Below are 25,884 nucleotides of genomic sequence, written 5' to 3' on the forward strand. Positions count from 1 at the left end.
ATTACTGGCTCAGAGCTTCGGATCCCAGTCCTTCCTGATGCAGCAGGGTAGGAGAGTGACCCTGAGCTTCAAGGGCAGTGGGCTTATAAAGAGAAGTGGGGGTGGTGGGTCACGGAATGTCGACCCTTAGGCAGGTTGGGTGGAGGCCGAGTCTGGAGGGGAAGTCTTTTTTATCTCAGAGGAACATTGGGAGCTAATTGTGTGTAATCGCTCCGGTGGAGTTTCTGGGGACTGCTGGCAGGTGTCATTCCCAGAACCCAAGGAGAAAGGTCACCTAGGGGACAGGTTCCCATACAGAACATCATTAATTGCAGTATATAGAATATGGCATTAATTTTGCCCTTACAATAGGAAGTAAGTTAGAGCTTTCCTTCAGGGCATCATCTGGTCCATAAATTAGAGCAAACCCAGATTTGTTTTGTTTTGTCTTTTTGGTTTTCGATACAGGGTTTCTCTGTGGAGCCTTGGCTGTCTGGGAACTTACTCTTTGGACCAGGCTTGAAATTACAGAGATCCGCCTCCCATAGGGGTAGATTTCAGGCGTGCGCCACCATCGCCCAAAGGGAAAACTAAGGTTTAAATATTTATTAAGTAATCTGCATCATTCCAATTAATCTTTGCAGGATCAGATGGGAAAATAAAGGAAACATGATTTCCCCAAGATCAATTTAGCACAATATTGACACTGTCGGGCGCAACAACCTCAGGTCCAGAAGTTCCGAGCGACCAGGCTCTTGAACTCAGGTCTTGGAATCAAGAACAATCTCTGACCGCTTAGAGCGGTGCATTCTGGGATTTGAAGTACTATGTGCGGCTTCCTCTTCACCATGGGCCAATAGTATTCGGACACAGCTACTCCCGCCTTCGTCGCCCGCTCGTTCGTCAGAGATCCTCTAGGAATTAGCCAATGAGAAGTGCTCGTGTCCTGGTCGCCTGGGAAACCCCGAGACAACAAGATGGCGGCGCCGGGGGACGGCTCGCTGGCCCCGTGGTGAGTCCCAGCTCCAGGCCTGTCTGCCACGCCCAGTCTTCCCGCAGGCCAGGGCCCTTGCCCGGATGCCGAGGGCGGGCGACCTGCGTGGCCTGGCTCAGGAGGCGAGTGGGGACCCTGCTCACCGAGTCCGCGCGTGGAGGCGGAGCAGGCGGCGGGCTCCCGGGGCGGGGTTTGGGCGCAGTAGCCCTCTCAGTGCAAGCACGTCCAACAAGGCGTTAGGCCACGTCGCGCAGCCACTAGGCTGTCCAGGAGCTCGGGTGTGTCGGGGGATGACCGCCTAGGGCAGCACTGAGTTTGGTCCTCGAGATGTAGAGGCACAGGACACGTTTTTAACCATTACCGGGGGGGGGGGGGGGCGACAACCGTATCTTTACAGCCTTCATTGGTTGCAGCAGCATAGACCTGTACTATATGTAGGGGCTGAGGCAGGAAGATTGACAGTATGAAGCCCATCTGGCTAATTAGCGAGTTGCCGGCCAATCAGGGCGAGACCTGCCTTCGAAATTTAAAAGATGGCACTAGGCCAGGGGTGGTGGCTCATGCCTTTAGGTTCAGCACTCCCGGAGGCAGAGGCAGGAGGATCTGAGTTTGAGCCCAGTCTGGTCTGCGTAGTGAGACTCTTGTCTCAAAACAAAACAAACGAACCGCCTGCCCCCACCCAAAAAATATCAAGTTACTAAACAAAACAGAAGGTTGGGTCCAGTGGTCTGCAGACCTGCAAACAGGAAGATCACACGTTTCAAGTCAGCGTGGACTTCAGAGCCAGTTCAAGGCCATTCTGGGCAAAGACTGTGTGTGTGTGTGTTATAATGTATATATGTTATATATTATATAATTTTATACATATGTGTCTGCATGCATGCATGGCCACCACATGCATGCCTGGTCAGAGGAAGCCAGAAGAAGGCATTAGCTTCCATGTAACTACAAGAGGGGTTGTGAGCTGCCCTGTGGGGGAACCGAACCCAGGTTTTTCAAGAGCAGCAAGTGTTCTTCACCTCTGAGCCATTTGCAAGCACAAGACCTTAGTTCATGGAAAAAATAAAAGCATAACTAGCTCAGCAGTAGCATACCTGTGTGGCATGTGTAAGGTGCTACAAACAATCTCCCAGCCCTGAGAATGCAGATTAATTACAAATAAGCTTAAAAGGACTGAGGTTATTAGTCAGCTGCGGAGCCACTTGCCTAGCATTTCAACCATCGGGACCAAAACAACAACAACGACGACGACGAAATGTCTTCGGCCCAGAGAGAAGGCTCAGCCCTGTCCAGGAGAAAGTCTCAGATGGAAGACATTAGTTAAGTCTTCATCCTCAGCAGGGTGGTGGTGGTGCACCCCTGTAATCCCAGCACTCTGGAGGCAGAGGCAAGTGGATCTCTGTGAGTTCGAGGCCAGCCTGGTCTACAGAGAGAGTCCAGGACAGCCAAGGCTACACAGAGAAACCCTGTCTCAGAAAAACAAAACAGAGGCAAAGGCAGGCGGATCGCTGTGCGTTTGAGGCCAGCCTGGTCTACAAAGTGAGTCCAGGACAACTAATGCTACACAGAGAGACCCTGTCTTGAAAAAACCAAAACATAAATAAATAAAGGAAAACAAAACAACACAACTGAAAAAGGTCTTTATCCTCAGGGTCCGGAGCGCAAAAGAAGGTGCACACTACAGAAACAGGGCAGCATAACAGCTCCCAAACAATTGCATCGAGAGTGTCCTGAGTAGCATGGGGATAAAGAACCCACTCTGAGAGACAGTGCAGCGTTCAACCTGAAGCGTCTGGTAGCTGATAGGGTGAATAGAGAATAAAGGAGGGAGGAAAACCCACCGCAGTTGGGTGACCAGGGAGAATAGTAAATCAAGGAAGACGGAGGAGCTGATTTCGTGCGACAGGGCTGGATTGGATGGGGGAAATATGTTTTTTCCCCCGTGGTCGTTTTACTGACAGCATCGTTCACGCAGTTACCACCCTTTGCTGTATAAATTCTAGCCGTTGTAATGCTTCATTATATGAAAGAAATGTCTACAACGGGCAGATGGATGAGTAGCCACCTAGGGTTGACTGGGGGAAATGGGGTGGGCACTGGGGCAGATGAAGGGAAGCTACTAAGGTGGACAGGGTTTCTTTTGTTCGTTTGTTTTTTTTTTTAAAGTAGGTCTTGTCACGTAGCCCTGACTGACCTGGTACTTGCTATGTTGCCCGTGCTAGCTAGCCTTGAGCCCAGCCTTGCCGTTGCTGGGTCACGGGTGTGTACCGTTACAATTGGCTTTGCAGAGTCTCCTGGTGACTCCTGTCCGTAATCTCAGCCCTCAGGAGGTGGAGGCAGGAGGATCGCCGTGACTCTGAGGCCAGCCAGTGTTCTACTAAAAGGGGGCAGTAGGGAGATGGGCGAGTTGCTGAAGCACTTGCCTTGCAAGCTTGAGGACCTGACTTTGATCTCTGGAACCTATTTTTAAAGGAAACAGGTATGGCGGTTGGCCAGATGACTCTGGGTAACGGCTCCTGCTGCCTTGTCTGACCACCTGAATTCCACCCCCAGGATCCTCACGGTGCAGAGAGAAAACTGATTTCTTCGGGGCTGTTTTCTGATTTGCACATGCACAACATGGTGTGCTTGTGACCATCTGCACATAAAAACAAACAAATAAATAAATGTTCAAAACAAAAAACCCTCACAGCCATGAGCCCATCTACACATAAAAACAAACAAACGAATAAATGTTCAAAACAAAACAAACAAACAAAAAAACCCTCACGGCCATGAGCCCATTTACACATACAAACAAATAAAAAAATGTTTAAAAAAAAAACCTCACAGCCATATGCCCATCTACACAAACAAACAAACAAACAAACAAATGATTTAAAAAATCTCACAGCCACGTGCCCATCTGCACATATGAGTAAATTATATATATGTTAAAAAAAAAAACAAACCCCTCACAGCTGGGCCTGGTTGCACATGCCTTTAATCCCAGCACTTAGGGAGGCAGAGGCAGGTAGATCTCTGTGAGTTTGAGGCCAGCCTGCTCTACAAATCGAGTCTAGGACAGCCAGGACTACACAGAGAAACCCTGTCTCAACCCCTCCCCCCCCAAAAAAGAAAAAAAGAATCCTTGCTAACTGCTGCTGGCACACATCTTTAAGCCCAGGACTGGGAATGTGGATTTCTTGAGAGGCTATCCTGGTCTACAGAGCAAGCTCCAGGACACCCAAGGCTACATGGACACCCTGTCTAAACAAACTGAAAACACTCTTAATTTTATACTTTGAAATGGTGAAGTATATGAAGTCAGTTTTGGTAAAGCCATGTCAGAGAAAAAGGTGATTATGCCAGGCAATGGTGGCACACACCTGTAATCCCAGCCCTTGGGAGACAGAGGCTGGCGGCTCTCTGTGAGTTCGAGGCCAGCCTGATCTACAAATCGAGTCCAGGACAGCCAAGGCTACACAGAGAAACCATCTTGAAAAACCAAAAAAGAAAAAGAAAAAAAGAAAAAAGAAAGAAGGAAAAAAGGTGATTATATAGTATATGATTCTATTCATGTATCTTTCTCAAAGAAAATTCCAGAGCTGAGCAGGAGTGGCAACTCATTTGTCTACTCCTGGAACTCAGGAAGCAACCAAGGCTACATACTGAGACGCTGCCTAAACAAACAAACAAAAACAAATAAATAAAAAGGAAAGAAAGCAACTCCCATGATCACCGTGGTGGTTGCCGTCAGTCAAGGCTGGTGAGGCGGCAGATCATGACTCAGGCGGCTGAAGGAAGGCCTGTGGGGTGGGAAAGGCCGCATCTCAATGGCGGTGGTCAAACCCTATGTGCCCCTGCGCGCGGATGGCCCTGGCCTGTACACACAGACTACAGAAACAGTCCATTCCTAACCGTCGTGCTGTACTGTGCTTGTGAAAATGGAACTACAGAAGGAAGCTTGGTGGAGCATACAAGCGGGGCCTCTCAACGATTTTCCTGTGACTCTGATAATTTCCAGATAAAAAGCTAAATTAAAAGCCGGGCGTGGTGGCGCACGCCTGTAATCCCAGCACTCGGGAGGCAGAGGCAGGTGGATCACTGTGAGTTCCAGTCTACAAAGTGAGTCCAGGACAGCCAAGGCTAACACAGAGAGACCTTGTCTCGAAAAACCAAAAAAAAAAAAAAAAAAAAAAAAAAAAAAGCTAAGTTATAACCTAACAACAAATAGAAGGAAATTAGAGGGGTTAGCTTGGCCAGAGGATGAGTGTAAGTCAGAGGAGGAGACCGTTCCAGTAGGGGAGGCTAGCAAGCATCGCTCAGCTGTCTTCAGAGCAGGATGGGCAGGTGGGGACAAGTTGAGAGGCAGACAGGACCAGATCACCCATGGGAATTTTATATTCCCCTCCTCTTCCTCCTCCCCTTCCTCCTGGCACCCTCCTTCTCTTTTTTTTTTTTAAAGATAGGATCTGGCTTCCCAAGTGCTGGGATTAAAAGTATACACCATCATGCTCAGCTTTGAGGTTTTTTGTTTGTTTGTTTTTTTTTTTCATTCAAGGGAGAAAGGAGCCCTTGGGGAGGTTTGTTCAGGGCTGTGGCATGTCGCTGTTGCTTGTGCACATCAATGAAGGGAGCCACTAAGGGTTGTCCTAATTAACCACGCAAATCTAGTGTGGTGATAAAGACCCTGGCCAGAAGGAAGTCAGGGGACATTTTTATTAGCTCCAACTTCTCATATCACACAGTGGCAGGGAGGGGGCCCAGACAGGAACTGGAACAGAGACCCCTGGCCAGACGCCGCTTACCTGCCTGCTCCCCATGCCTTCCTTGCTCAGCTTTTTATCCAACCAAGACTTCCCTGCCCAGCAGTGGCACAGCCTGCAGAAGGTCGGGCCCTCCCTCATTAATCAGCAGCCAAGAACAGGCCCACAGCCGTGCCTACAGCCTAATCTAATGGAAGCATTTTCTTACTGAAGGCTGCCTCTCTCCCAGATGGCTCTAGCTTGTGTCAGGATGACAAAAACTAACGGACGAGGCCAGTGTCACATTTCCACAGGACCGAACTGAATTTAGCCTGAGAAGATTGATTTCAGGCCCTCCCTGATGGAGAAGCCTTCTTTGGCTCCAGGCTTGCTAGATTTTAGTCACATTATGTAGGGAACAGAGTGGCGGCTTTCAGTCACAGCGGCTTACACGTGCATGTTGCTCATCGGAAGAAGAGAATCTCGTGTGTGCCAACAGCAGTGGCCGCACATAGGCACAGTTCAGTTTGCAGGTGCTCCTTTGAGCTTGACACTGGGCAGAGTGCTTTGGGGCTGTGAGCACTTTCTCACCCCACCACCACCCCCAGTCACCTGCCTGGCAGGTGCTGATACCATGCACATTTTACATGGGAGGAAGTGATGTGCCCCTCACTGCTGGGCAGCAGAGCACGTGCGAGGGCCCATGAGCATGAGAGTGTCTTGAGTGGATCCTGCCTCTCAGACGATAGGGTGGCACCTGGGTTCGGGCAGGAGGGGAGGAGTGATGGGTCTGTACTCCTCTTGGGTAGTCTGTGCCCACACTCTAAGCGTGGGGAAGTTCTAGGCCCTGCACCCCACCAGGGAACAGCTTCCATGTTCCCAACAGAGAAGCTGTGGCTCACAGGAGCTGGCAGGTGTCAGGGACCTCAGTCCTACATTGGAGTAGTGGGGCCTGCTTCTCCTGACCTGACGCCCTGGTGCCCTGTCTTCGGTGACTGACTTCCCCTCTCTCCTCCCAGGAGTCCCTGACAGCGAGCCTCAAGACTAGAGCTATGAGCTCACCTCTGGCCTCTCTTAGCAAGACTCGCAAGGTGCCCCTAGAGTCGGAGCCTGTGAACCCTGGGTAAGGCGCCAGCTGGCCTCTCAGTCCTAGTGCCCCGCCCTGTCTCCTCCTTGATCCTTCCCTCACCAAAGGAGGATTTTCCCAGCGTCTGGGGGAATGAGAAAAGCAGTTGGTGGCTCCCCATGTCTCCTTTCCTTCTCGTAAGCCTTCTGGGAACCTGGGTTTGTGTGACCAAAGATGGCTCAGAGCCATCAGTAAGGAACGGCCCTGTGAGGGTGCCTGCTGAGTGCTCGCCTGCCCCATTCACTGCTCACTCACTCCCTGGCTCTGCAAACATGGATGCTCTGCCCGCCTGGGCCAGGCTCCGTGCTGGGCTCCTTTAAATGCCAGTGCCTTCTGTCTTGTAGCAGACCTCATGCCAAGTCGTTCCTACCTCCTGTTTCCTTGTTGTTGTTCTTTCTTTCCTTTATTTTTGTCTTTCTCTTTCTTTCTTTCTTTCTTTTTCTTTTTCTGGACAAGGTCTCTCTGTGTAGCCCTGGCTGTCCAGGACTCACTTTGTAGACCAGGCTGGCCTCAAACTCACAGTGATCCGCCTGCCTCTGCCTCCTGAGTGCTGGGATTACAGGTGTGCGCCACTGCACCCAGCTTCCTTGTTGTTTTTCTTGCTAAGGCCAGGGTGATCCAGAGAGGTGAAGCAGCAAGCCTGGGGGCCCACTGTATTCAGGGAGCAGCCAGGGCCAGCTTCGTGGGCTTGGGATCTTGGGATCTTCCCACCCAAAACGTGTCCCCTCCACCTTTCTCTGTTGGGAGGCGTTAGGCACTGTACAGAGTGTCCCTTGGCTCACCTGGGCTAAGTGTACATTGGGGGTGGGAGTCTTAGGAGACAGAGGCTCAACCTCTGTCTCTTTTAGCCTTGCATGGGGCCTGGAACCTTCCCTTGGCAGCAATCCAAGGGGCTTAATTTATATTTGTTCCTTCTTCCTGCCTGGGTTCCCAGGAAGCGAGGGATAAGAGTGTACGGAGATGGTAAGTGTGCGCCCTGTCCCGGTGGCCCCGCCCCTCTCGCCAGCCTCGGCCCCGCCCCTCTCGCTAGCCTCGGCCCCGCCCCTCTCGCCAGCCTCGGCTCCTTACAGCTGGGTGGTCAGGGGAAGAGCATGCTGAGGTCTTATGAGACGGGATATCTTGCCTGCTCCCCGTGCTCTTCAGCTCCCGACCCCATGCTCAGAGGTCTGGGCTACCCCCTTGCCCTTCTCCCTTAGCAGAGACCCCCACACTCTACTGTAGAACCCCTCTGCCCAATATAAGATGGTTATGGGTGCCTTGAAACTATGGGAGGACCAGAGATGGACCCCAGCCCCTGTCTTGTAGCTTTCCCTCCCTGGAACCCTGTGGGGTAGGAGGCCGTATATAAACTGTTTCCTCTTGGCCGGGGCCCAGGGCCAGAGTGCCCTCTGGTCTGTGGTCCCAGAACAGTGACCTGGGTGTCCCTGTCTACAGAAGATGAGGTAGATATGCTGAATGATGGGGAAGACGCAGAAGAAAGGATCTCTGTCCCCTCGTGCTATGGAGGCATTGGTGCCCCTGTGAGTAGGCAAGGTGAGAGCTAACGCGGTATGGGGCCCCCTTACCTGTAGCATCAGGAGAGGCCCTGTGAGTGGCTCCTCCTCTTACTTGCTGGCTTGAGACACTGCCTCCAATCCTGGCTTCCTGGCTACTTGCCCCAGTGCCTGTATCCCCAGACCCATCCAGCACAGGGTTTAGCCTACAGCCTCAGGTTGTAGGGTCTGGCCAAGCTCCCGGCCAGGCTGTGTCTAGAAACTCTCCAGTCTCCAGCAAGTGTGATGTCAACGTGTCTGTCTCTGAGGCTCAGACACAGTGAGGAGCCTGAAGGGAGAGCTCAGCATCCCGCCAGCTGCTGTCTTATGTGCATGTCGAAAAGGACTGAATTCCTTAGGAGGAGTCTCACCTGACTTTGTGTCTTCAAAGGGCTGTATGAAGTTGCCTACAGTGAGATGGGGACAGAGGGAGAGGGGCAGACAGGCGCTGGGTGGGATCAGGGGAAGTTGGGAATTCAGCTAGAACTTTCCACCAGCCATGATATCTTAAGTGGCTTTACCATCCTCCTCCTTCACTGTCCGCTGAGGGAGGGAGAGCAACAGGACAGCATGGTAAAAGGGTTTGGTGGGAGGCTGTTTGGTGGGGTCCCTAGCCATCACACAGGATACTCTGAGCAGTGGTCACCATTCTGAAGGGCAGTGAGAGGGAACAGCCAGGTGATCTTGGACCAAACTCCCCTCCATCTGACATTGGCAGGAAGCCAAAGTAAAAGAGACAAGACTTGCCTGTCTTGTCCTGTCATGACTTAGTCACCAAGCCAGAATCTCCTACACCTACCTGGGGACAGTAGTGGTCACATGGCCACCACCATCTTCCCTTATAGAAACTGTACATCCTCTGGCAGCTTCTCCCTGCCACATCCAGCTAGTGTGTGTCCCCACCAAGGTCTCCGATAGGACCTGCCTCTCTGCTTTCTCTCTCTGCTCAGCAGCCACCTCGCCTGGCCCTATCACCTCCTCTTGTGAGCAGCTCCGTGCTCACTGGGGTTGCTGGTGGTGTCCGTCACGCATTGCTCCTAGGGTCTTTCTCCTTGCTTTTTCCCCCCAGCACTTCCTTTTCTTCCCCACTTCCAATTGTGGACATTCCACCTGCCTGGACACTTGCATCTCTCCATGCAGTCCCAGTGAGGGCAGCCATGCTGTGTATGCTGGCCGCTCCTGAATGTTCCCACGTAAATGGTTTAAGGTGCTTCTGGCTCCAAGTCCCAGAGACCTCACTCAGTGAGCATGCACACTAGGGAAATGGGAGTTCAGGGTTCCTCATCTTTCTCCTGAGTCATCCTGGGCATCCTGTGTGCTCTCGTGACAGTGGCTGCGCTTACTGCTCTCTGTGTAGTTAGGGTAGGTAGCATCTATGGGGTCAAAGAGGGCTTGTGTTGTCCCATCTCACTCTTTTTTTTTTTCCTGATTTTTTTTTTTTGAGAGGTTGGGGTTTGGGATAGTCTCATGTAGTTTAGGACGGCCTTGAACTCACGATGTAGCCGTGGATGACCTTGAACTCGTGCTGAGAGAAAGTGCTCCATCACCACCCCTAGCTCCCAAGTTTCATTTTGGAAATTTTTCACTGTACAGAAAAGCTGAAGTAGAATTACCGTGTCTCCCCCTTCCTAGCAACTGACATGTCACCATAGTCACCTCCCCCTCAGCCTGCACAAAGATCTATGCATAAAAGGCCATCTCTTGGATGAGCACGTTAGCAGCAAATTGCAGAGTTCCTGACAGTCAGAGCTACCTCCTTCAGTACCCTGCATCTCCTAATAAATACGGAAACACATGCAGTGTTATTATGCACCTCTGAGCAGGAATAATTCAGCAACCCTCCCAGCCTAGGTTTACCATGTTCCAGTCTCCTCAGTAGCTCAAAGATATCCATTAGAACAATTTCTCTCCTGATGGGGAGCCGAGAGGCAGTGAGGATTCATGCATTGGGGCGGTATTTATACCTGTTTAGAACATCTGCAGTGTTCTTTTAGAACAATGACATTAACTATTTTGTTTTGTTTTGTTTTTGTTTTTGTTTTTTTTGGTTTTTTCGAGACAGGGTTTCTCTGTGTAGTCTTGGCTGTCCTAGACTCGCTTTGTAGTCCAGGCTGGCCTCGAACTCACGGCGATCCGCCTATCTCTGCCTCCCGAGTGCTGGGATTAAAGGCGTGCGCCACCACGCCCGGCCCAACTATTTTGTTTTGAGACAGGGTTTCTCTGTGTACCCCTGCTGTCCAAAACTCACCGTGTAGACCAGCTGGCCTGAAACTCTGAGATCCCCTACCTCTGCCTCCGGAGTGTTAGGATTAAGGGTGTGCGGCACCACGGCCCAGCTGACTAAGCCTCCACCACTTGTGTTCCAGGGTAGATATAAATAGATGTAAAGTAAATAGATTATTTACTTTGTGTGTATGTGTTCCTGTGTGTGCACACACAAGGGCGAGTGTGTATGTGCTAAAGGAAACTCATTCTTTTCCTTTCATCACGGGCGTCCCAGGAATCCAACTCAAGTCACCAGACTTAACGGCAAGGAGATGGCTGAGTGGGTAAAAGCACATGCCATGAACAAAAGAGGCCCTGAGTTCAAGTCCCCGGCACTTGTATAAAAGCCTCTCATAGCCATGTAGGCCTGAAACCCCACCCCCCACCCCCGCCGCAACATTGGAGGTCAGAGAGAGGTGGACTGTGGGAGTTTTCTGGCCAGCCGCCCTACCAGAGACAGCAGTGCTCAGGTTCAGCATTTACCTAGCGTGCACATGGCTCTAAGTTCACAGCCCACCCCCAGACAAAACAAACAAACAAACAAACAAACAAAGGTGGAGAGCGATAAAGGAAGGCACCCAGTGTTACACACACACACACACACACACACACACACACACACACACACACACACACACCTACCCCTACCTTAAAGCTGTGGCCTGTCCCCCCACAAATGCACACACCCGGAGCAAATGGCTGCACCCCACCCAGCTTCACGGAGAAGCACACTGACTGACGTCCCACTGAGAGGACCTGCGTGGACGGCCCTGGCTCTGTCATGGGAGCGTCAGCTGCGCTTGGCAGTGCTGTGCCTGTTCCTGTGGGTCCCTCTCCCTCTCTGGCCCTCCCTGTCTCAGCCTCGGCTCCAGGCCAGGGGCACTAGAACTTTGTCCACTTGACAGTCCCTGTGTTCCATGATGCGGAGCTGGTGTCCTCCATGGCCAGGAAGCTGCAGGAGATGGAGGAGCAGCTGAAGGCCCAGAATGACGAGATAGTGTCCAAGGTAGGACCTGTGGGGGGGACTCGTTCCTCCGCTTGGACTTCCGGTTTTGATGGCCAGCCGTGGCCTGGGGATGGTCTTGGTCCCACGAGCTGAGCAGAGGGCAGAGGCAACTAGAATGTGGGCTGGGTGGAGTTAGCAAGGCTGCTGAGCAGACGTGGCAAGCTCGACCCTGGGCCCAGTGCCCTTCTCAGCTAGTGTGACTGTCAGAGACATGGGGGTTACTGAAGCTCAGGAGCACAGTGCCAGAGGTTGGTAGGGACAAGTTTATTTATGCTCACAGCCAGGCAAAAGGTGGGGCCCGTCCCATTGGAAGGGCTAAAGCTTACCTCATATATACCTTCTGGGGCCCTGGGACCCACCAGGACTTCACTCACCCTGTCTGTCACTGCTTCAGGACCAGAAGATCCTGGCCCTGGAAGATTTGGTGCAGGCCCTCCAGCAGCACCAAGGTAAGAAGCCCATGGTTGGCCAGGCATGGTGGCGCCTTTAGTCCCTGCACTGGGGAGGCAGAGGCAGGTGGATCTCTGTGAGTTCAAGGCTAGCCTGGTCTATAAAGCGAGTCCAGTACAGAAAAACCCTGTCTCGAAAAACAAAAACAAAAATTAGCCCGTGGTCAGGCACACAGTCCATGGTTCACGGACGCTTAGACAGTGGCTTTTGGGTATCAAGACTCCGAGAGTGTCACACAGACTCCTGGTGGGGTCTGGACAGCTGGGGCCAGAGAGAGAGACCACACTTAGCTCAGTGCTTTTGCCCAGGCTGCACTGTCCTGAGCATGGAGGAGCTACGCTCCAAGGATGAGGGGATATGTGGCTCTTAAGGGTCCGTTCAGGCTGTGAGCCCAGCCTCTAACGGCTGAGCCATCTCTCCAGCCCCTTCCCCAACCCCACCGGGTCAGGAGAGAGGTCAGAGAGATGGCTCAGGGGCAGTTCTCAAAGGGTCCCCAGAAGAGCACCTGCCGTCCTCCAGGTTGTGGCAGGAGAATTGCTCACCCACTCTCTCCCCAGGAGACAGTGCAAGCCTGCAGAGGCAGGAGGAGCTGGAGACGCAATGCATTCAGCTGCAGCGGCAGGTTGGCGAGATGGAGGTGAGAGGCGGAGGTTGGTGGGATGGATGGCCAGGCTGCTTTCCCTGGTCTCGAGCTGCCTGGAAGGTGCCCCTCACTACCCTCCAAGGGCCCTGCCTGCTGCTCTGCTCTAGGCTCTTGCTTAATACACCTCCTGACTCTCCACTCAGCTCTACTCCCAAGACCTCACTGCGGGTTTGTGGCTGGCCCTGCTCTCCTAATCAGAACCTCGCTCTCCTCTCCAGCCACCTCGCCTTCCCCTGGTTCTTTGAGCTCTTTCCCATCTTAGGACCTTGTTCTCTGCCTGTACTGTACCTGCATCCTCCTGGAGAGGAATTTCTTTCTTTCTTTCTTTTTTCTTTTTCTTTTTTTGTTTTTTGTTTTGTTTTGTTTGTTTGTTTGTTTTTTTGAGACAGGGTTTCTCTGTGTAGCCTTGGCTGTCCTGGACTCACCTTGTAGACCAGGCTGGCCTCGAACTCACAGCCATCTGCCTGCCTCTGCCTCCTGAGTGCTGGGATTAAAGGCGTGCGCCACCACGTCCAGCCAATAAATAAATCCTTAAAAAATAATCAGTCAGTCAATCAATCTGGCTGAGGTGGAAGTCATGAGAAGAGGAGGGAGAAGGAGAGCGAGGAGGCCGAAGAGGCCGCACGATGGCTCTGTAGGGGGATCCTTCTGTATGCAGGAGTGGACAGGAGCCGTAAAGGAGAGAGTATGGTTAGGGCTGGGCGCCAGGAACCTCACAGGTGTGTGGGAGCACAAGTGTCAAGGAAGCCCCTATGCCTGCGGAGGGAGGAAAGCCAGTCTGAAGGACAGATGGCACCAGGGTTTGGCAACAGCCGGAGGAAGGACTGCGTTGAAGGTTTCAGGAGAGGGTCTGACAGACACCCTCCGTATGGGACACAGATGGGGAGGAGAGGCCATGGCAGCTTGGCTTGGGTTGGCGAGCGTGGTTGGCGGCTGCTGTCGGAGCGGCACCGTGGGCTCTGCTCTGGTCAGTCCAGCAGGAGTGGGCCATGGAAGACGGTAGCTAGAGGTGCGGCTCGCTGAGGTGGGAAAGGTGTAGGGCCGGGGTGGATGCAGCGCCATTGACATTAGTGGATGTTAGTGCGCGTTGGACATCTGCAAGGTTGTAAGCGGAGTCAAGCTCAGAGGCAAGAGTCAAGCTGGGTGTGAATTTGGGTTCCGTCCTTATGTTTGTGGGAGCAGACAAGGGCCATAAAGGGGCAAATGCGTTTAGGCTGGTGTATGGGCAGTCACAAATGCAGTGGGAAGAAAGCCAGCCACGTCTGCAGAGGTGGCGACAGCTTGGCACCGGGGTCTCATAGCAGCAGGCACTGGGTGATCACAGCACAAGTGGGCCACAGAGCTGTGAGCAGAGTGGATACCAATGAAGGGGAGAGAAGAAAGTGGCCCCAGAAACGTGGATTACTCTAATCTGGTGTGGTGGGAGGTGGAGGCAGGCGGATCTACAAAGGGACTTCAAGGATAGTCAGGGCTATGCAGGCCCTGTCTCAAAAAAAAAAAAAAAAAAAAAAAAGGCCTTGGCCAGGGGACTGCCTCAGTCAGTAAAGTGTTTGCAAGCGCAAGGACCTTTGTTCTGTCCCTAGAACCCACTTAGAAAAAAAAAAATCCAGGAAGAGGGAGTCTCATTCCTAAAGAGCAGATGTCCCTGCCTCCTCCTCACCCTCAGCCCAGACCCGCACAGTCCCAGAGCTGTGGTGAATTAATAACTGGTGTGAGGGACCTCGCTAAGTATCAAGACGCAGGTTGCTGTCATGGCCTCCTCCTAAAGAGGGAGCCCTCAGTGCTGGGAGGTCAAGTGCTTTCATGGGCACCGGCAGGGCATGCCCAGTGCCTCCCGCCCGCTCCGTGTCCAGGCCGCACTGGGCTGAGGGCAGACTCGGGGTTGGGCAGCTGCTGCCACATCATATCTCCCTCTTCTGCCCCACAGCGCTTCCTCAGTGACTACGGCCTGCAGTGGGTGGGCGAGCCCATGGACCAGGAGAACGCAGAGGAAAAGGCAGTCTCTGAAAGCAATGAGCAGGACTGGATGAAGGCCAAGAAGTTCTGGAAGCCAGGTACAGTAGAGCACCTGCCCTGGCCGCTTCCGGTGGAGGCAGCCTCCTTTGGCCTCCACTCTTCCAGAGGCCCTCTGCTTCAAACCCTGGCTTCCCAGCATTGAGGTGAGGAGGGGGTGCTGAGTCGCCCATCGCCTTGTCCCTGACCCAAGGAGAGAAAAGCCAAGGTCTCCTTGTCTCAGTCCAGTCTTTGCCTGCTCATTAGCCAAGGGCCACAGATAGTCAGGGTTGCTGGACATTTGAAGCCTTTTTTTTTTTTAAAGGCAGGATTTCTCTGTGTAGTCCTGGCTGTCCTAGTCTGCAGATCAGGCTGGCCTCTATCTCAGAGATCCGCCTGCCTCTGCCTTGTTTTGTCATGTTTAGCCATTGATATCTAGTGGGTCCCCCAGCCCACCTTGTCCTTAGATTCGGGTCTAGAGAGCTGTTTCTATGACAGGGCCCATTTTCTTCAGGGTGGGGAAGACCCATCGCTAGGCTCCGGAATCTAACTTAGCCCCTCATTTCTACTCCGCTGCCTGTTCAGGGGCGGCTTGTGGCTTGGGCAAGCCACTTCCCTTCCCTGCATCTCAGGTTCATCAGCAGAATGGGGCACACTGTCACCCTCAATGCGACAGTTTGCTTAAGGAACAAAGGAGTCAGATGTGTAGCCCCCTGCATGGCCTGCTCTTGTTTCCCAGGCTTTGAAGGAAACAAGTGTCTAGAAGATGACAAATAGTAGTCGGGCAGTGGTGGTGCACGCCTTTAATCCTAGCACTCAGGAGGCAGAGGCAGGCAGATCGCTGTGAGTTCGAGGCCAGCCTGGTCTACAAAGCGAGTCCAGGACAGCCAAGGCTACACAGAGAAACCCTGTCTCGGAAAACAAACAAAAAAACAAAAAGATGACAATAGTGTTGATGTCAAAAGTTTCTTTCTGGATAAAAACCCAGATGCTAGGGCTGAGGATGTGGCTCAGTTGGTGAGGTGTTTACCCAGAGTGCATGGCGCCATGGGCATGGTGATGCCCCAGGAGGAGGAGACACGAGCATCAGAAGTCCAACATTGTCCTGAGCTATGTAGCAGTTTTGAGGCCAGCCTAGGCTACAAAAAATCCTATCTCAAAAAACACAGGGTCTGGAGAGATGGCTTGGGGTTAAGAGTGCTTGCTGCTCTTGCAGAGGAGCTATGTTCGGTTCCCAGCACCCACATGGCGGCTCAGAGCTGCCTGTGACTCCAGCTCCACGGATCCGAACACCCTCTTAAACTCATCTTAGAAACATGGCCCTCCCTTCTACTGCCCTAGGCTTCACCCCACTCCCCCTAAGTCTGAAAACACAAACCCCGTTATCTAACTAGTAGTATAGTTCATTTATGTACTTTCTGCAGCTTTCTTATTTTCTTTCTTTCTTCCCTTTTTTCACTTTTGAGACAGGGTTTCACTGTGTAGCTCTGGCTTTCCTTGAACTCTGTTGTGGAATTTGCTATGTAGACTAGCTAACCCTGAACTCTCAAAGACACTCCTGCCTCTGCCTCCACGTGCTGGGATTAAAGGCTCTTTGACAGCTTTCAAAGCATTTTAAATAAACAGCTTTGGCCTGGGCCAAAGGATGTTCCATTGGATAGCAAACTAAGGTCTAGTGTCTGAAGACTATTGAATGGGGGGGGCGGTTGAAAGCCCACTGGGAAGTGTCCCCAGTCGTTTGATGTATGAGGTGGTGCTGGTGTGGAGGACAAGAAGAGACAGAGGAGAGATCTAGGAAGGGGAGGTGTGGGGTCCTTGGCCTATTTGACTTATGGAGAGGCGGGGAGGAGGCGGGGCCCTGGAGCCTGGCTGTGAGAAGATGCAGGGGAGTGAATATGGCCCCAGGCTATGGGGGGAGGCAGCCCAAGGCCCTGCCAGGCCAGACCTATGGGTCAAAGCAAAGCCACCCAGGGCGTGGTACTCTGAGCACAGTTCTCTAGGGAGGAGGCCACCACAGGTGGCTGTGGGTACTGTGAATATACTTGAGGTTTTCTTGCATTGCCCCTGGAGCCCACATGGTAGGTGGGGCTCTGTGTCATGTGGCCTCCCATCCTGGAGAGCAGCCTCCCTTCTGGCCTGAAGGTGTCTCCTGGTTGCTTTGCCAGGGGGTCACATGGTTGGTCTCTGAACTTGCCTCCTGTGTGTGTGTCCCATGTGTCTCCTCCAACAACCCTCCCCTGACAAGCAGCATCCTGTGTGGCTTTGGTGGTGGAGCTCCAGGCCTGCCTCTGAAGCCATGTGCTCCTCATGTAAAGCAACCTATGGGGACCACTGGTGCCTTCCATCTTGGAGCTGCTGGGCCACAGAGCCCGCTGTGCTTTTCTGTTGTTTTGGCCTTTCAGTGCAGGAGGGGCATTTGGTTCTTCTTGCCAGGTGAGGAAATGATTTATGTTTCTAGAAGCTTTTCCTCCTTGGAACTCCCTCTTGTTTCAGGGACTAGCCAGACTCTGTCCCCAGGGTCTTCTGTTACCAGTGCTGGCTTCTTGTAGGCTCATTTCTGAGCACCCGTAACTTCCCACAGACTGCCTATGGGCAGGCAAGCCAGAGATTCAGCTTTTGACACAAGGGGAGTAATTAGAAGGTTCTAGATCCAGAACTTTTGCCTTAGGAAGGATTGCCAGTTTCTCCATGAAGGGAGCCAGTAGCGGGGAGGCCTGGAGAAGGCGTGACCAGTAGATGCAACCCCCAGCCTCTCACCAGAATACAAACCTCACATTAGCTGCTGTGCCTCAGAGGACAGTCCTGCTCTGGTCACCACATACAGCAGGTGTGGGGCCTTGGGACAAGCGCATTAGTAAGCTTGGCGCTTGTCACCCTCCTCTTTCTTCAACCTCCCCTTCCTCCATGCTGCCCACCCATCTCTTGCTAGGTCCCTACCTCCACCCCTAGCCTTCCCCTCAACTCCCAAGTCTCTGTGCACACCAGCAGCCTGATTAGCTCTGGTCCAGACCTGGGTAGACATGTTTTTCCTGCCTGCCCTGGCTTCTATCTCAAGCCCTGGCCCCTCCAGCAAAGTCCCTCAGATACCCGGGCTGCTAAGGTAACTGGGCCAGCATCTCTTGGGAAAGGGCTGTGCCGGAGCGAGGGGTTTAAAGGCCCAGGCTAGGTGGTCTGGGGGCAGGCAGCAGGACTTGGCACCACTATCTCTTCCACTGGTGATACCCGGGAGCATGCAGCACAGAGCTTGGCACATAGGCCAGATTTTGTGTGCAAGAAAGGCTGTGGTGCCTAGGGTACCCAGGACTGTCTGTCCACTAGGACAGCCCCAGGCTCAACAGCAGGAGTCAGGGTGAGAGCTGCAGGCATCAGGACAAGCCTGCCCTGGTCACGGGTGTGTTTGGGAACCAGCCAGAGTCTCAGAGCTTCTCTCTGCTGGGCTCCTGAGTCACAGAGAGCATGCAGGAAAATGGCCAGAGTGGGCCTGGCTTGCTGAATTGTGCTATCAATAGCTGCTTCCTGGAGCAAGAGGCTCCTGGTGGGGGTACAGGTGTTCCTGAGAGGTGGCCCGTCTCCAGCACCAAAGCGGCAAGTTCTCCTGTCAACAAGCCTGCCGGGGCACCACTCATTTCAGCAGGGGCAGGGCTGGCCTGCTGTGGGCTCTGCAGCACAAGGGTGTCTTTGTGTCTCTGTTGTGGTTGTTTGCCACTCGGACTTCTCTTGGGTATGAGCCTGAGGGAGACAGGACTCTGCGATGGTGGCGACAGGACTCGCAGACCCCAACAGAGCCACGCTGCCCCTGATGTACCGGCAGGCAGACATACAGGTGGACAGTTGGGTCACACATGCCTCTGGGACACCCCCATGGGCCAGGTTAGGGTTCAGTGCTTTAACTCGTGTTTAAGTGCCCGGAGTAGTGGGAAAGCAAATTTTCACACACATAATCACAAGAGTGTGCGACAGGAGCCAAGGGAATGGGGTCAGGGGCTACAAGAGCCAGGCAGGGGGGCCAGGGGTTGCTGGCAAGGTTCTTGGAGGAAGTGGGGCATGGTATAGCCTGAGCTCAGAGTAAGCTGGGAGAAACCACAGCAGCCACCCTTCTAGCCAAAGACTGTTACTGCCTCTCTTTACACAAGAGGAAGTTAAGGCTGAGGGATGCCTGCCCGCTTGCCCATGCCTGCTGGGCTCACAAGCAGCAGCCCTGTCTGTATGGCCCTGGAGGGCCAAGGAAATGCCAAGGGGAGAGATCATGCCAGCACTTGAGATGGGGAGGCAGGAGGGTCAGGAGTTCAAGGTCACCCTCAGCTTCGTACAGTGTGAGCTATATAAGGTCCTATCTTAAAAATGAAACCAAGGGGCTAGAGAGATGGCTCAGTGGTTAAGAGCACTGCCTGCTCTTCCAAAGGACCCAAGGTTCAATTCGTAGCACACACATGGCAGCTCACAACTGTCTGCAACTCTCACATAGACATACATGCAGGCAAAACACCAGTGCACATAAAAAAAAAAAAAAAAAAAAAAAAACAAAGCCAGGCAGTGTTGGCTCACACCTTTAATCCTAACACTCAGGGGGGCAGAGGCAGGCAGATCTCTGTGAGTTCGAGGCCAGCCTGGTCTACAAAGTGAGTTCCAGGACAGCCAAAGCTACACACAGAAACCCTGTCTCAAAAAACTAAAACCAACCAACCAAACAATAACAACAACAACAAAAACAAACAAACAAACAAAAACCACCAAACCAAACCAACCAACCAACCAAACAAACAAAACACCAAAGTGAGTCCAGGATAGCTAGGACTACACAGAGAAACCCTGTCTCAAAAAATAACTAAATAAACTAAATAACTAAATAAATAAAAGCCAAACTCCCAAAGTTACATGATGTAACTCAAAGGTGTTCCCTAGAACTGTGACTCTTCCTAGAAAAGGGTCCCAGGAAGCTTTGTCCCAAGAATCAAAACTTAGCAGCTGCCACCTACATGGCCACCCATAGCTGAATGTGTCACGCTGGCCCTGCAAGGCTCACGTGATCAGGAGCATGATACAGCTGTAAAAAGGGAACTGAAATACTAGCCTCCGAGAGTCAGTCAGGGCCGCTGACATGATCTTGTGGCCGGTTCAGGGTTTTTTGTTTTTAGGGTTTTCAAGACATGGTTTCTCTGTGTATCCTTGGCTGTCTTGGACTCTGTAGACCAGGCTGGCCTTGAACTCACAGAGATCCACCTGCCTCTGCCTCCCGGGTGCTGGGATTAAAAAGCGTGTGCCACCACTGCCCAGCCTGGTCAGGGTTTGTACTTGCCCATCCCAAAAAAGGGACATGTCTCTTCGTGGGGTTGAGCCAACACAGGACTTAGTTTTGGGGCTGTATTGCCTTGTGTGGGAGCTCCTACACACCTCTCTCCAAATGAAGGCTTCCATTGAGCTGTTTGGCAAGCGCTCACCGACTTACAAGTGTGTCCTGTGCTGGCCACACCAGGCTCATCCTGCCTTACTCCCTGGGCACCCAGGCCCTTCCTATCCATTGACTCGAGGGCAGCCCAGCCAAGGGCAGCTCAGCCCACCCTACCTGCTCTGCCCTCTTCCTGGCCTGGCCTAGGTTTCTTTTATGTTTTTAGGCAGAAAGCAGACCCGTTCCCCACCTCACTTCCTCTGCCTCTTCCTGCCACCTTTTTTTCTTGTTGGTGCAAATGCTCTGCTATTACTCTGTAGCCTCCGGCTGCCCAGGCCAGTCTTCTGAAGCAAACTTTTGCCATCAGTGTTTCTTAGCACCACCCCCAGGGACTCCATCCAGTCTGTCCCCTTACCCCATTGTCCATCCCATGTCTGTCCCTTAAGCCTTGGCTGTGAGGTAGCTTGTTTTGGACAGCAACCTTGGCTCCATTCTATGGCAGATTTCACTTTCCTAAGTTGGAGGAAGTTCAGAACTCATCTTATTTTTCGGTTCTTAGGTTTCTCAATTTGGTCTTAAAGTGATTGGAAAGGAAATCTGTGTCAATATCATGGGGGCAGGACATAAGGCAGCTGAAAGAGTGCTTGCTTCACATCCATGAGGCCGTGTGTAAACTGGGCTGTTGGTGGTGCACAAAACAGGGTTAGACGAGGGAAGCCCGGAGGCAGGAGGGCCAGGCTTAGCCCTTCAGATAACAGCCAGGTCCAGGGAGAAGGGAAGGCTCGCAGAGGCCTACAGCTCAGTATCAGCAGAAACAACCGGAAATACAACCCCCCCCCCCCCCCTGGGACGAACAGATGGATTCCTAAAGCCCTGACAGCTGTCCTCAGGAAAACAGCTGTCAGGGAGCCTACAGCCAGCTGTGTGCTGGAAGCTTACACTCTAGGAGCCAGCTCCCCTCCTGCCTGCTGCCTTTTTTTTGGGGGGGAGGGCACCTTCATGGCAGTCTTGGTCTCTTCATCTGCAGCCCTACAACTGTGCACAGCCATGGGTGCACAGTTTCCAAAGGCGTCCAGGGCCTCAGCAGACGTTCAAGAGTCTGTGACGCAGAAACAGCTGGCCAGCATCTGACCCCCACACCCTAAGAGCCATCTGTCCTCCCCCTTGTCCCTGATGATGCAGTTTGGTCCTACATCCTCCAACTTGCCAGGTGGCTTGGGATGCGTCACTTTTCATTTTTCTGATGTGTTTCCTCATGCATCATAAAGTGGAGATTAAATAGCCCCAGCCTCCCAGCCTTGGGGTTGGCCTGAGGTAGAGCTGGTGAGCAGTGATTAAACGTGGACAGGTCAGGCTGTTCCATGTTAGCCCTCACGTGGCCATTTCCTTGGCGCCTTACAGCCACCTGGGAGGCCAACACTATTGGCTTCCCATTCTAGCCCAGAGCATTATGGTAAGGCCACACAGGGAGAAGTGCAGGGGCTAGGATTTGAACCCTGAAAGCTTTGATCCAAAGCTGGGAGCTTTGTGAACCCAGTGCCTGACACGGGTCTAGTATCAAGCTTTGCTTGTGTTCTTAATGCTGTGCATTGCAAAGAAGCCACCAAAGGCTCTCTGCCTCAGTTTCCAGCTCTGAAAATAGAAAAGAGTGTAGTCCTTACAGTGTAGGATTTACAAACAGAGGAAACAGGATGATGGGTATTACACCCCTGACACAAAGTATAGCGATCCTACTCTGGGGGTGACAGTCATGGGATCCCCGCACTTGGGAGGCAGAGGCAGGATCAAAAGGAGTTCAGGGCCGTCCTATTAGTGGACCAGGGCTTAAAGAAAACTAAACACTCAGTAAAAGATAGTCATCATTGATGCCTAGTGCAGTTACCCCTGTAGGGCCTGAAGCCTCTGCTCCGTGTGGAGGGCCCTCAGGAGCAGAGCTGCCAGGGCACATAACAGCCGCAGAGGCTCATGGGCATCTATCCCTTCTGCCAGGGGATTCTTTTGTGCCCCCGGAGGTGGACTTTGACAGGCTGCTGGCCAGTCTGCAGGATCTGAGTGAGCTGGTGGTGGAGGGAGAGACGCAGGTGACACCAGTGCCTGGTGGAGCACAGCTCCGCGCCCTTGAGCCAATCCCACTAAAGCTGTACCGGAATGGCATCGTCATGTTCGATGGGCCCTTCCGGCCCTTCTACGACCCCTCCACACAGGTAGGACGGCGCGCTGGGGCTCATGCCTGCTCACCCGCTCACTGTATTAGCCTTGCTCTCCACAGAGCACACAGGCCCCACCCCTCCAATCCAGAGTAAGATGCTTACAGCTTCATGCCATGCCGGAAGAGGCCCCGTGTAGCATGACACCATATAGCTACAGAGGCCCCACCTGTTCACCCCTGCAGCGCTGCCTCCGCGACATACTGGATGGCTTCTTTCCCTCAGAGCTCCAGCGACTGTACCCTGATGGAGTCCCCTTTAAGGTAACCAGGGCTCCTCAACCCACCCTTTCTTTCCTGTGTGGCTTTGGAGCGAATGAGGGTAACAGTTTCCTCAGGGATCAGCCATCCTAAGAGGGAACCGTCCACTCAGGGGACCCATTCAGGATGCCCTGCAGGAGGATGAATCTGAGGTTTAGTTTGGGAATAGAGTGTAAGGAGGTTGTCATGACCATAGTGGCCATGAGGTTCCCCCAAACTGAGCAGCAGACAGTGCCCTCTGCTGGCATTTTGAAGGTACAGCATTGGCTGTTGGACCAGCACTTGGCCCTTCCTTCCCAGCATTCAGGGCACCTATCTACCTCACAGCCTGGGCTCCTGAGAGATCTGTAATGCACAGGAGGCCTAGTTTCACCCAGGAGCTTCTGAAACCACATGGTTGGGGTGGGAGGCAGGGCACAAGTTGCAAACACTGAAAAGAGGCAGAGCTGGCTGAGCAGCAAGGACAGGAGATGAGCCCATCTGTTGCCAGGGCTGAGTGAGATGACAGTTGTCATCAGGGGACCAGGAGGCAGCAGGCTCCAGAGGCGGGTTATCTCCACAGCGAGGGTGTGTGCCACCATGATGCACAAGACAGAGTGAGTCATGACTGGGCTGGGTTTTTTTTTTTTTTTTTGAGGTGAGTGAAGATAGTCTTGACAGGGCAGCTGTGAGATGACCTGCAGTGGACGAGAGCCGGGCTCTGCCCTCTCCTGACACTCATACCTTCATGTGTTCAGCTTCAGGTCGGGGGAGGTCATTAGGACTGTGGCTTCAGCCACTATGAGTAAGCGGGGTGGCTTGCACAAATCGGGCCTGAGGTGACAGCAGCACCACCTGTGACTATCCCTTGAGTTGTTCCTGAGGCCTCTGGGCAAGGAGGGATGGGGGTGGGGGTTGAGGATTCAGGGCCAAAGAGTTGGGCTCCCCACTTCTGTGTCCCTTTCTTCCTGCCAGGTAAGCGACCTGCGCAATCAGGTCTTCCCAGAGGATGGGCTGGGCCCGTTCCCAGGTGAGGGTCGTGTGGTGGGCCGGCAGAAAATACGCAAGGTCACCGACAAGGTGGAGGATGCTTCAGGTAGCTGCCCCCCACCCCCCGCCCCAAGGTCGGCTAAGGGGCTGTGCAGAGCAAGCTCCAGGTAGCCTCTCCCGGCACGGGCAGTCCCTCCCGGGCCAAGGTTCCCAATGCCCTCCCTGCAGGCTCCAGGATGACTGCTGAGAAATTTCTGAACAGGCTTCCCAAGTGTGTAATCCGACAAGGCGAGGTGATTGACATCCGGGGCCCCATCAGGGACACCTTGCAGGTGAGGCCAGCCCTAATTACCCAGCCCTCTCCAGGAGCTTTGTCACCAACCCTGGCTTCACCTACCGTGTCTTGCCAGGAGCCTCAGGCCTATAGGCTCCATGTGAAGGCCAGGATGGCAGGGAGACCCTCAGGACTGTATCGTGTGTTTGTGGAGCCGGTGTGGACTCTGCTGCCCCTCACAGGGCAGCTGGGTTTGCTTCAGCTGGGGGGATGGGAGGATGAGCCCAAGGCCTAGGTCCTGTCCTTGGGGAACTAGGAGCCTAGGTACTCTTTGCTAACTGTCTGGGCCTTTCAGATGCTAAGAGTTCGTTATCTTCTGTCTCCACCCAAGACAGGGGTGCTAAGCCTCCTGTCTCCCTTGCCGACGTGTTGCCTTGTCCAGTCTGGCCATCCCTTGAGTTCTCCCCTGCAGCCCACCACCCTAGTCTAGACCCCAGCGTGTCTCACAGACATGCCTGCAGAGCGGGCCCTCCCACCTCATCTCTGCTCCTGCCAGCCCCGTGCCCCCAGCAGCCTTCTCTGTTGGAATTCTCTGGGGATTCTTGGAGAAAGCCCAGGTCACTATCCTGGCACTGAAGGTCACCTTGTGCCACCGCACCCTCCATCTCCAGCTGTCCCCTCCTCTCTGTCTGACTTGGTCCCTCGCTTTAAGAGCTGTAAACTGCTGGCAGCTCCCCAACTGTGTCCTTCCTTTCAGATCCCTGTTGGGTCAGGATTGCTGGGTTGTAGGGACTGGCCTGCCCCTGGTCCATTGCAGATGGCCACTGCTGAAGGATGCTTCGGTCTCCACTTAGCTGTCTTCCCTGACTGCCTAGGTTAGGTTAGGTCCCCAAGCCTGGCCTCCATCCATCAGGGTGGCTTTGTCTCTCACAGTGGACCGGGAGAATGGCAATGCTGCCTTGCAGGGCTCCGTCCCTTTCCTTCTCTCCTCGGGCCTCAGTTCCCACACAACACCCCAGCTCTTTGGCTTACCAGTCTCTTCCATCCTTGCTCACGAATGAGCCAGTCCCCTCGAAGGGTGAAGGGGATGTGGGCAGGACCTAGGGCTCTATCCACTCCATGCCTGCCTTCCAGAACTGCTGCCCAATGCCTGCCCGGATCCAGGAGATCGTAGTGGAGACACCTGCCTTGGCTTCTGAGCGGCAGAGGTGAGGGCTGGGTAGAGAGGTGAGAGCAGGGCAGAAAGGAAAGGAGCTGGGCCGAACTGAGGGCCTCTGGACCTGCAGGAGCCTGGAGTCACCCAGCATGCCAGTGCCCCCACTCTCCATGCTGCGCATCAAGTCTGAGAACGGAGAGCAGGCCTTCCTATTGATGATGCGGCCTGAGGACACGGTTGGTGACGTGCGGAACCTCTTAGCACAGGCCAGGTGGGTACAAGGCAGGGCTGGGGGCTGCAGGGAGTCCCTGGCCCCATGGTCTGGCCTGATGCACTCCAATGGACCCCCAGGGACATGGATTCGGCCGCTTTTGAAATCTTCAGCACCTTTCCACCCACGGTCTATCAGGATGATGCACTCACGCTGCAGGCTGCAGGCCTGGTTCCCAATGCAACACTGCTGTTACGGGCTCGAAGAGCCCCGCTGTCAAGCCCCAGCCTTGGTCCTGGCTCTGACCCCACCCTGGCCGAGGCTCACTACCCTGAATAAAGTGCCGCCCCTGACATCATGAGCTCCACTCGGCTCTCTAGATAGGGCTGTCTTGAGGGGAAGGCTGGACTAGGGAGGGGGTGGTGCAGAGACTCAGGCCTGTAACTGGAGCTCCAGCTGGCGTAGCCACTGACTCTTTGTCCCCTGGGTTCCTTTTCTCCAAGTTGTGCTAAGTGGATCCAATGGAGGGAGGGCCCGCGCTAGCTGGGTTGACATTCTGTCTTAGCTGAGGCAGGGGAGCCTCACTGGGGGTGAGGCCTCTGAAGACAGCCAGGTGCTCGTAGATCCACAAGCCCATGTGGATACTTTTTCCATACTGTGCATAAAACCACTGCCACAACTACCCCATGCTCTCAACCTAATACAAC

At 53.4% G+C, this 25,884-nt stretch overlaps 1 protein-coding gene across 2 annotated transcripts; it reads left to right on the forward strand.

Annotated features, from left to right (window-relative positions):
* The first annotated feature begins 889 nt into the window (after nucleotides 1-889).
* On the forward strand, nucleotides 890-25,530 carry UBXN11 (UBX domain protein 11). 2 transcript variants are annotated; one of them, XM_084786431.1, is made up of 15 exons: nucleotides 890-991; nucleotides 6,720-6,823; nucleotides 7,761-7,789; nucleotides 8,261-8,359; nucleotides 11,529-11,629; nucleotides 12,024-12,078; nucleotides 12,637-12,716; nucleotides 14,650-14,776; nucleotides 22,090-22,304; nucleotides 22,493-22,570; nucleotides 23,522-23,642; nucleotides 23,765-23,868; nucleotides 24,945-25,018; nucleotides 25,097-25,237; nucleotides 25,318-25,530. In XM_084786431.1, the coding sequence occupies exons 1-15, from the start codon at nucleotides 908-910 to the stop codon at nucleotides 25,514-25,516; spliced, it is 1,611 nt and encodes a 536-aa protein (XP_084642557.1). In that variant the 5' UTR covers nucleotides 890-907; the 3' UTR covers nucleotides 25,517-25,530. The 2 variants fall into 2 exon arrangements, with proteins under 2 accessions (XP_084642557.1, XP_084642558.1); XM_084786432.1 differs by lacking the exon at nucleotides 890-991 and having other exon boundaries at nucleotides 7,765-7,789.
* The last annotated feature ends 354 nt before the right edge of the window (nucleotides 25,531-25,884 follow it).

Source organism: Acomys minous (genome assembly GCF_964271855.1).
Source record: "Acomys minous genome assembly, chromosome: 6".
Taxonomy (NCBI): Eukaryota; Metazoa; Chordata; class Mammalia; order Rodentia; family Muridae; genus Acomys; species Acomys minous.

Coding starts and splice junctions, on each gene's coding strand:
- UBXN11 (XM_084786431.1), top strand. CDS start 908: ATGAGAAGTGCTCGTGTCCTGGTCGCCTGGGAAACCCCGAGACAACAA. Junction 7,790..8,260: donor GATAAGAGTGTACGGAGATG/GTAAGTGTGCGC, acceptor CCCTGTCTACAG/AAGATGAGGTAGATATGCTG. Junction 8,360..11,528: donor TGCCCCTGTGAGTAGGCAAG/GTGAGAGCTAAC, acceptor TCCACTTGACAG/TCCCTGTGTTCCATGATGCG.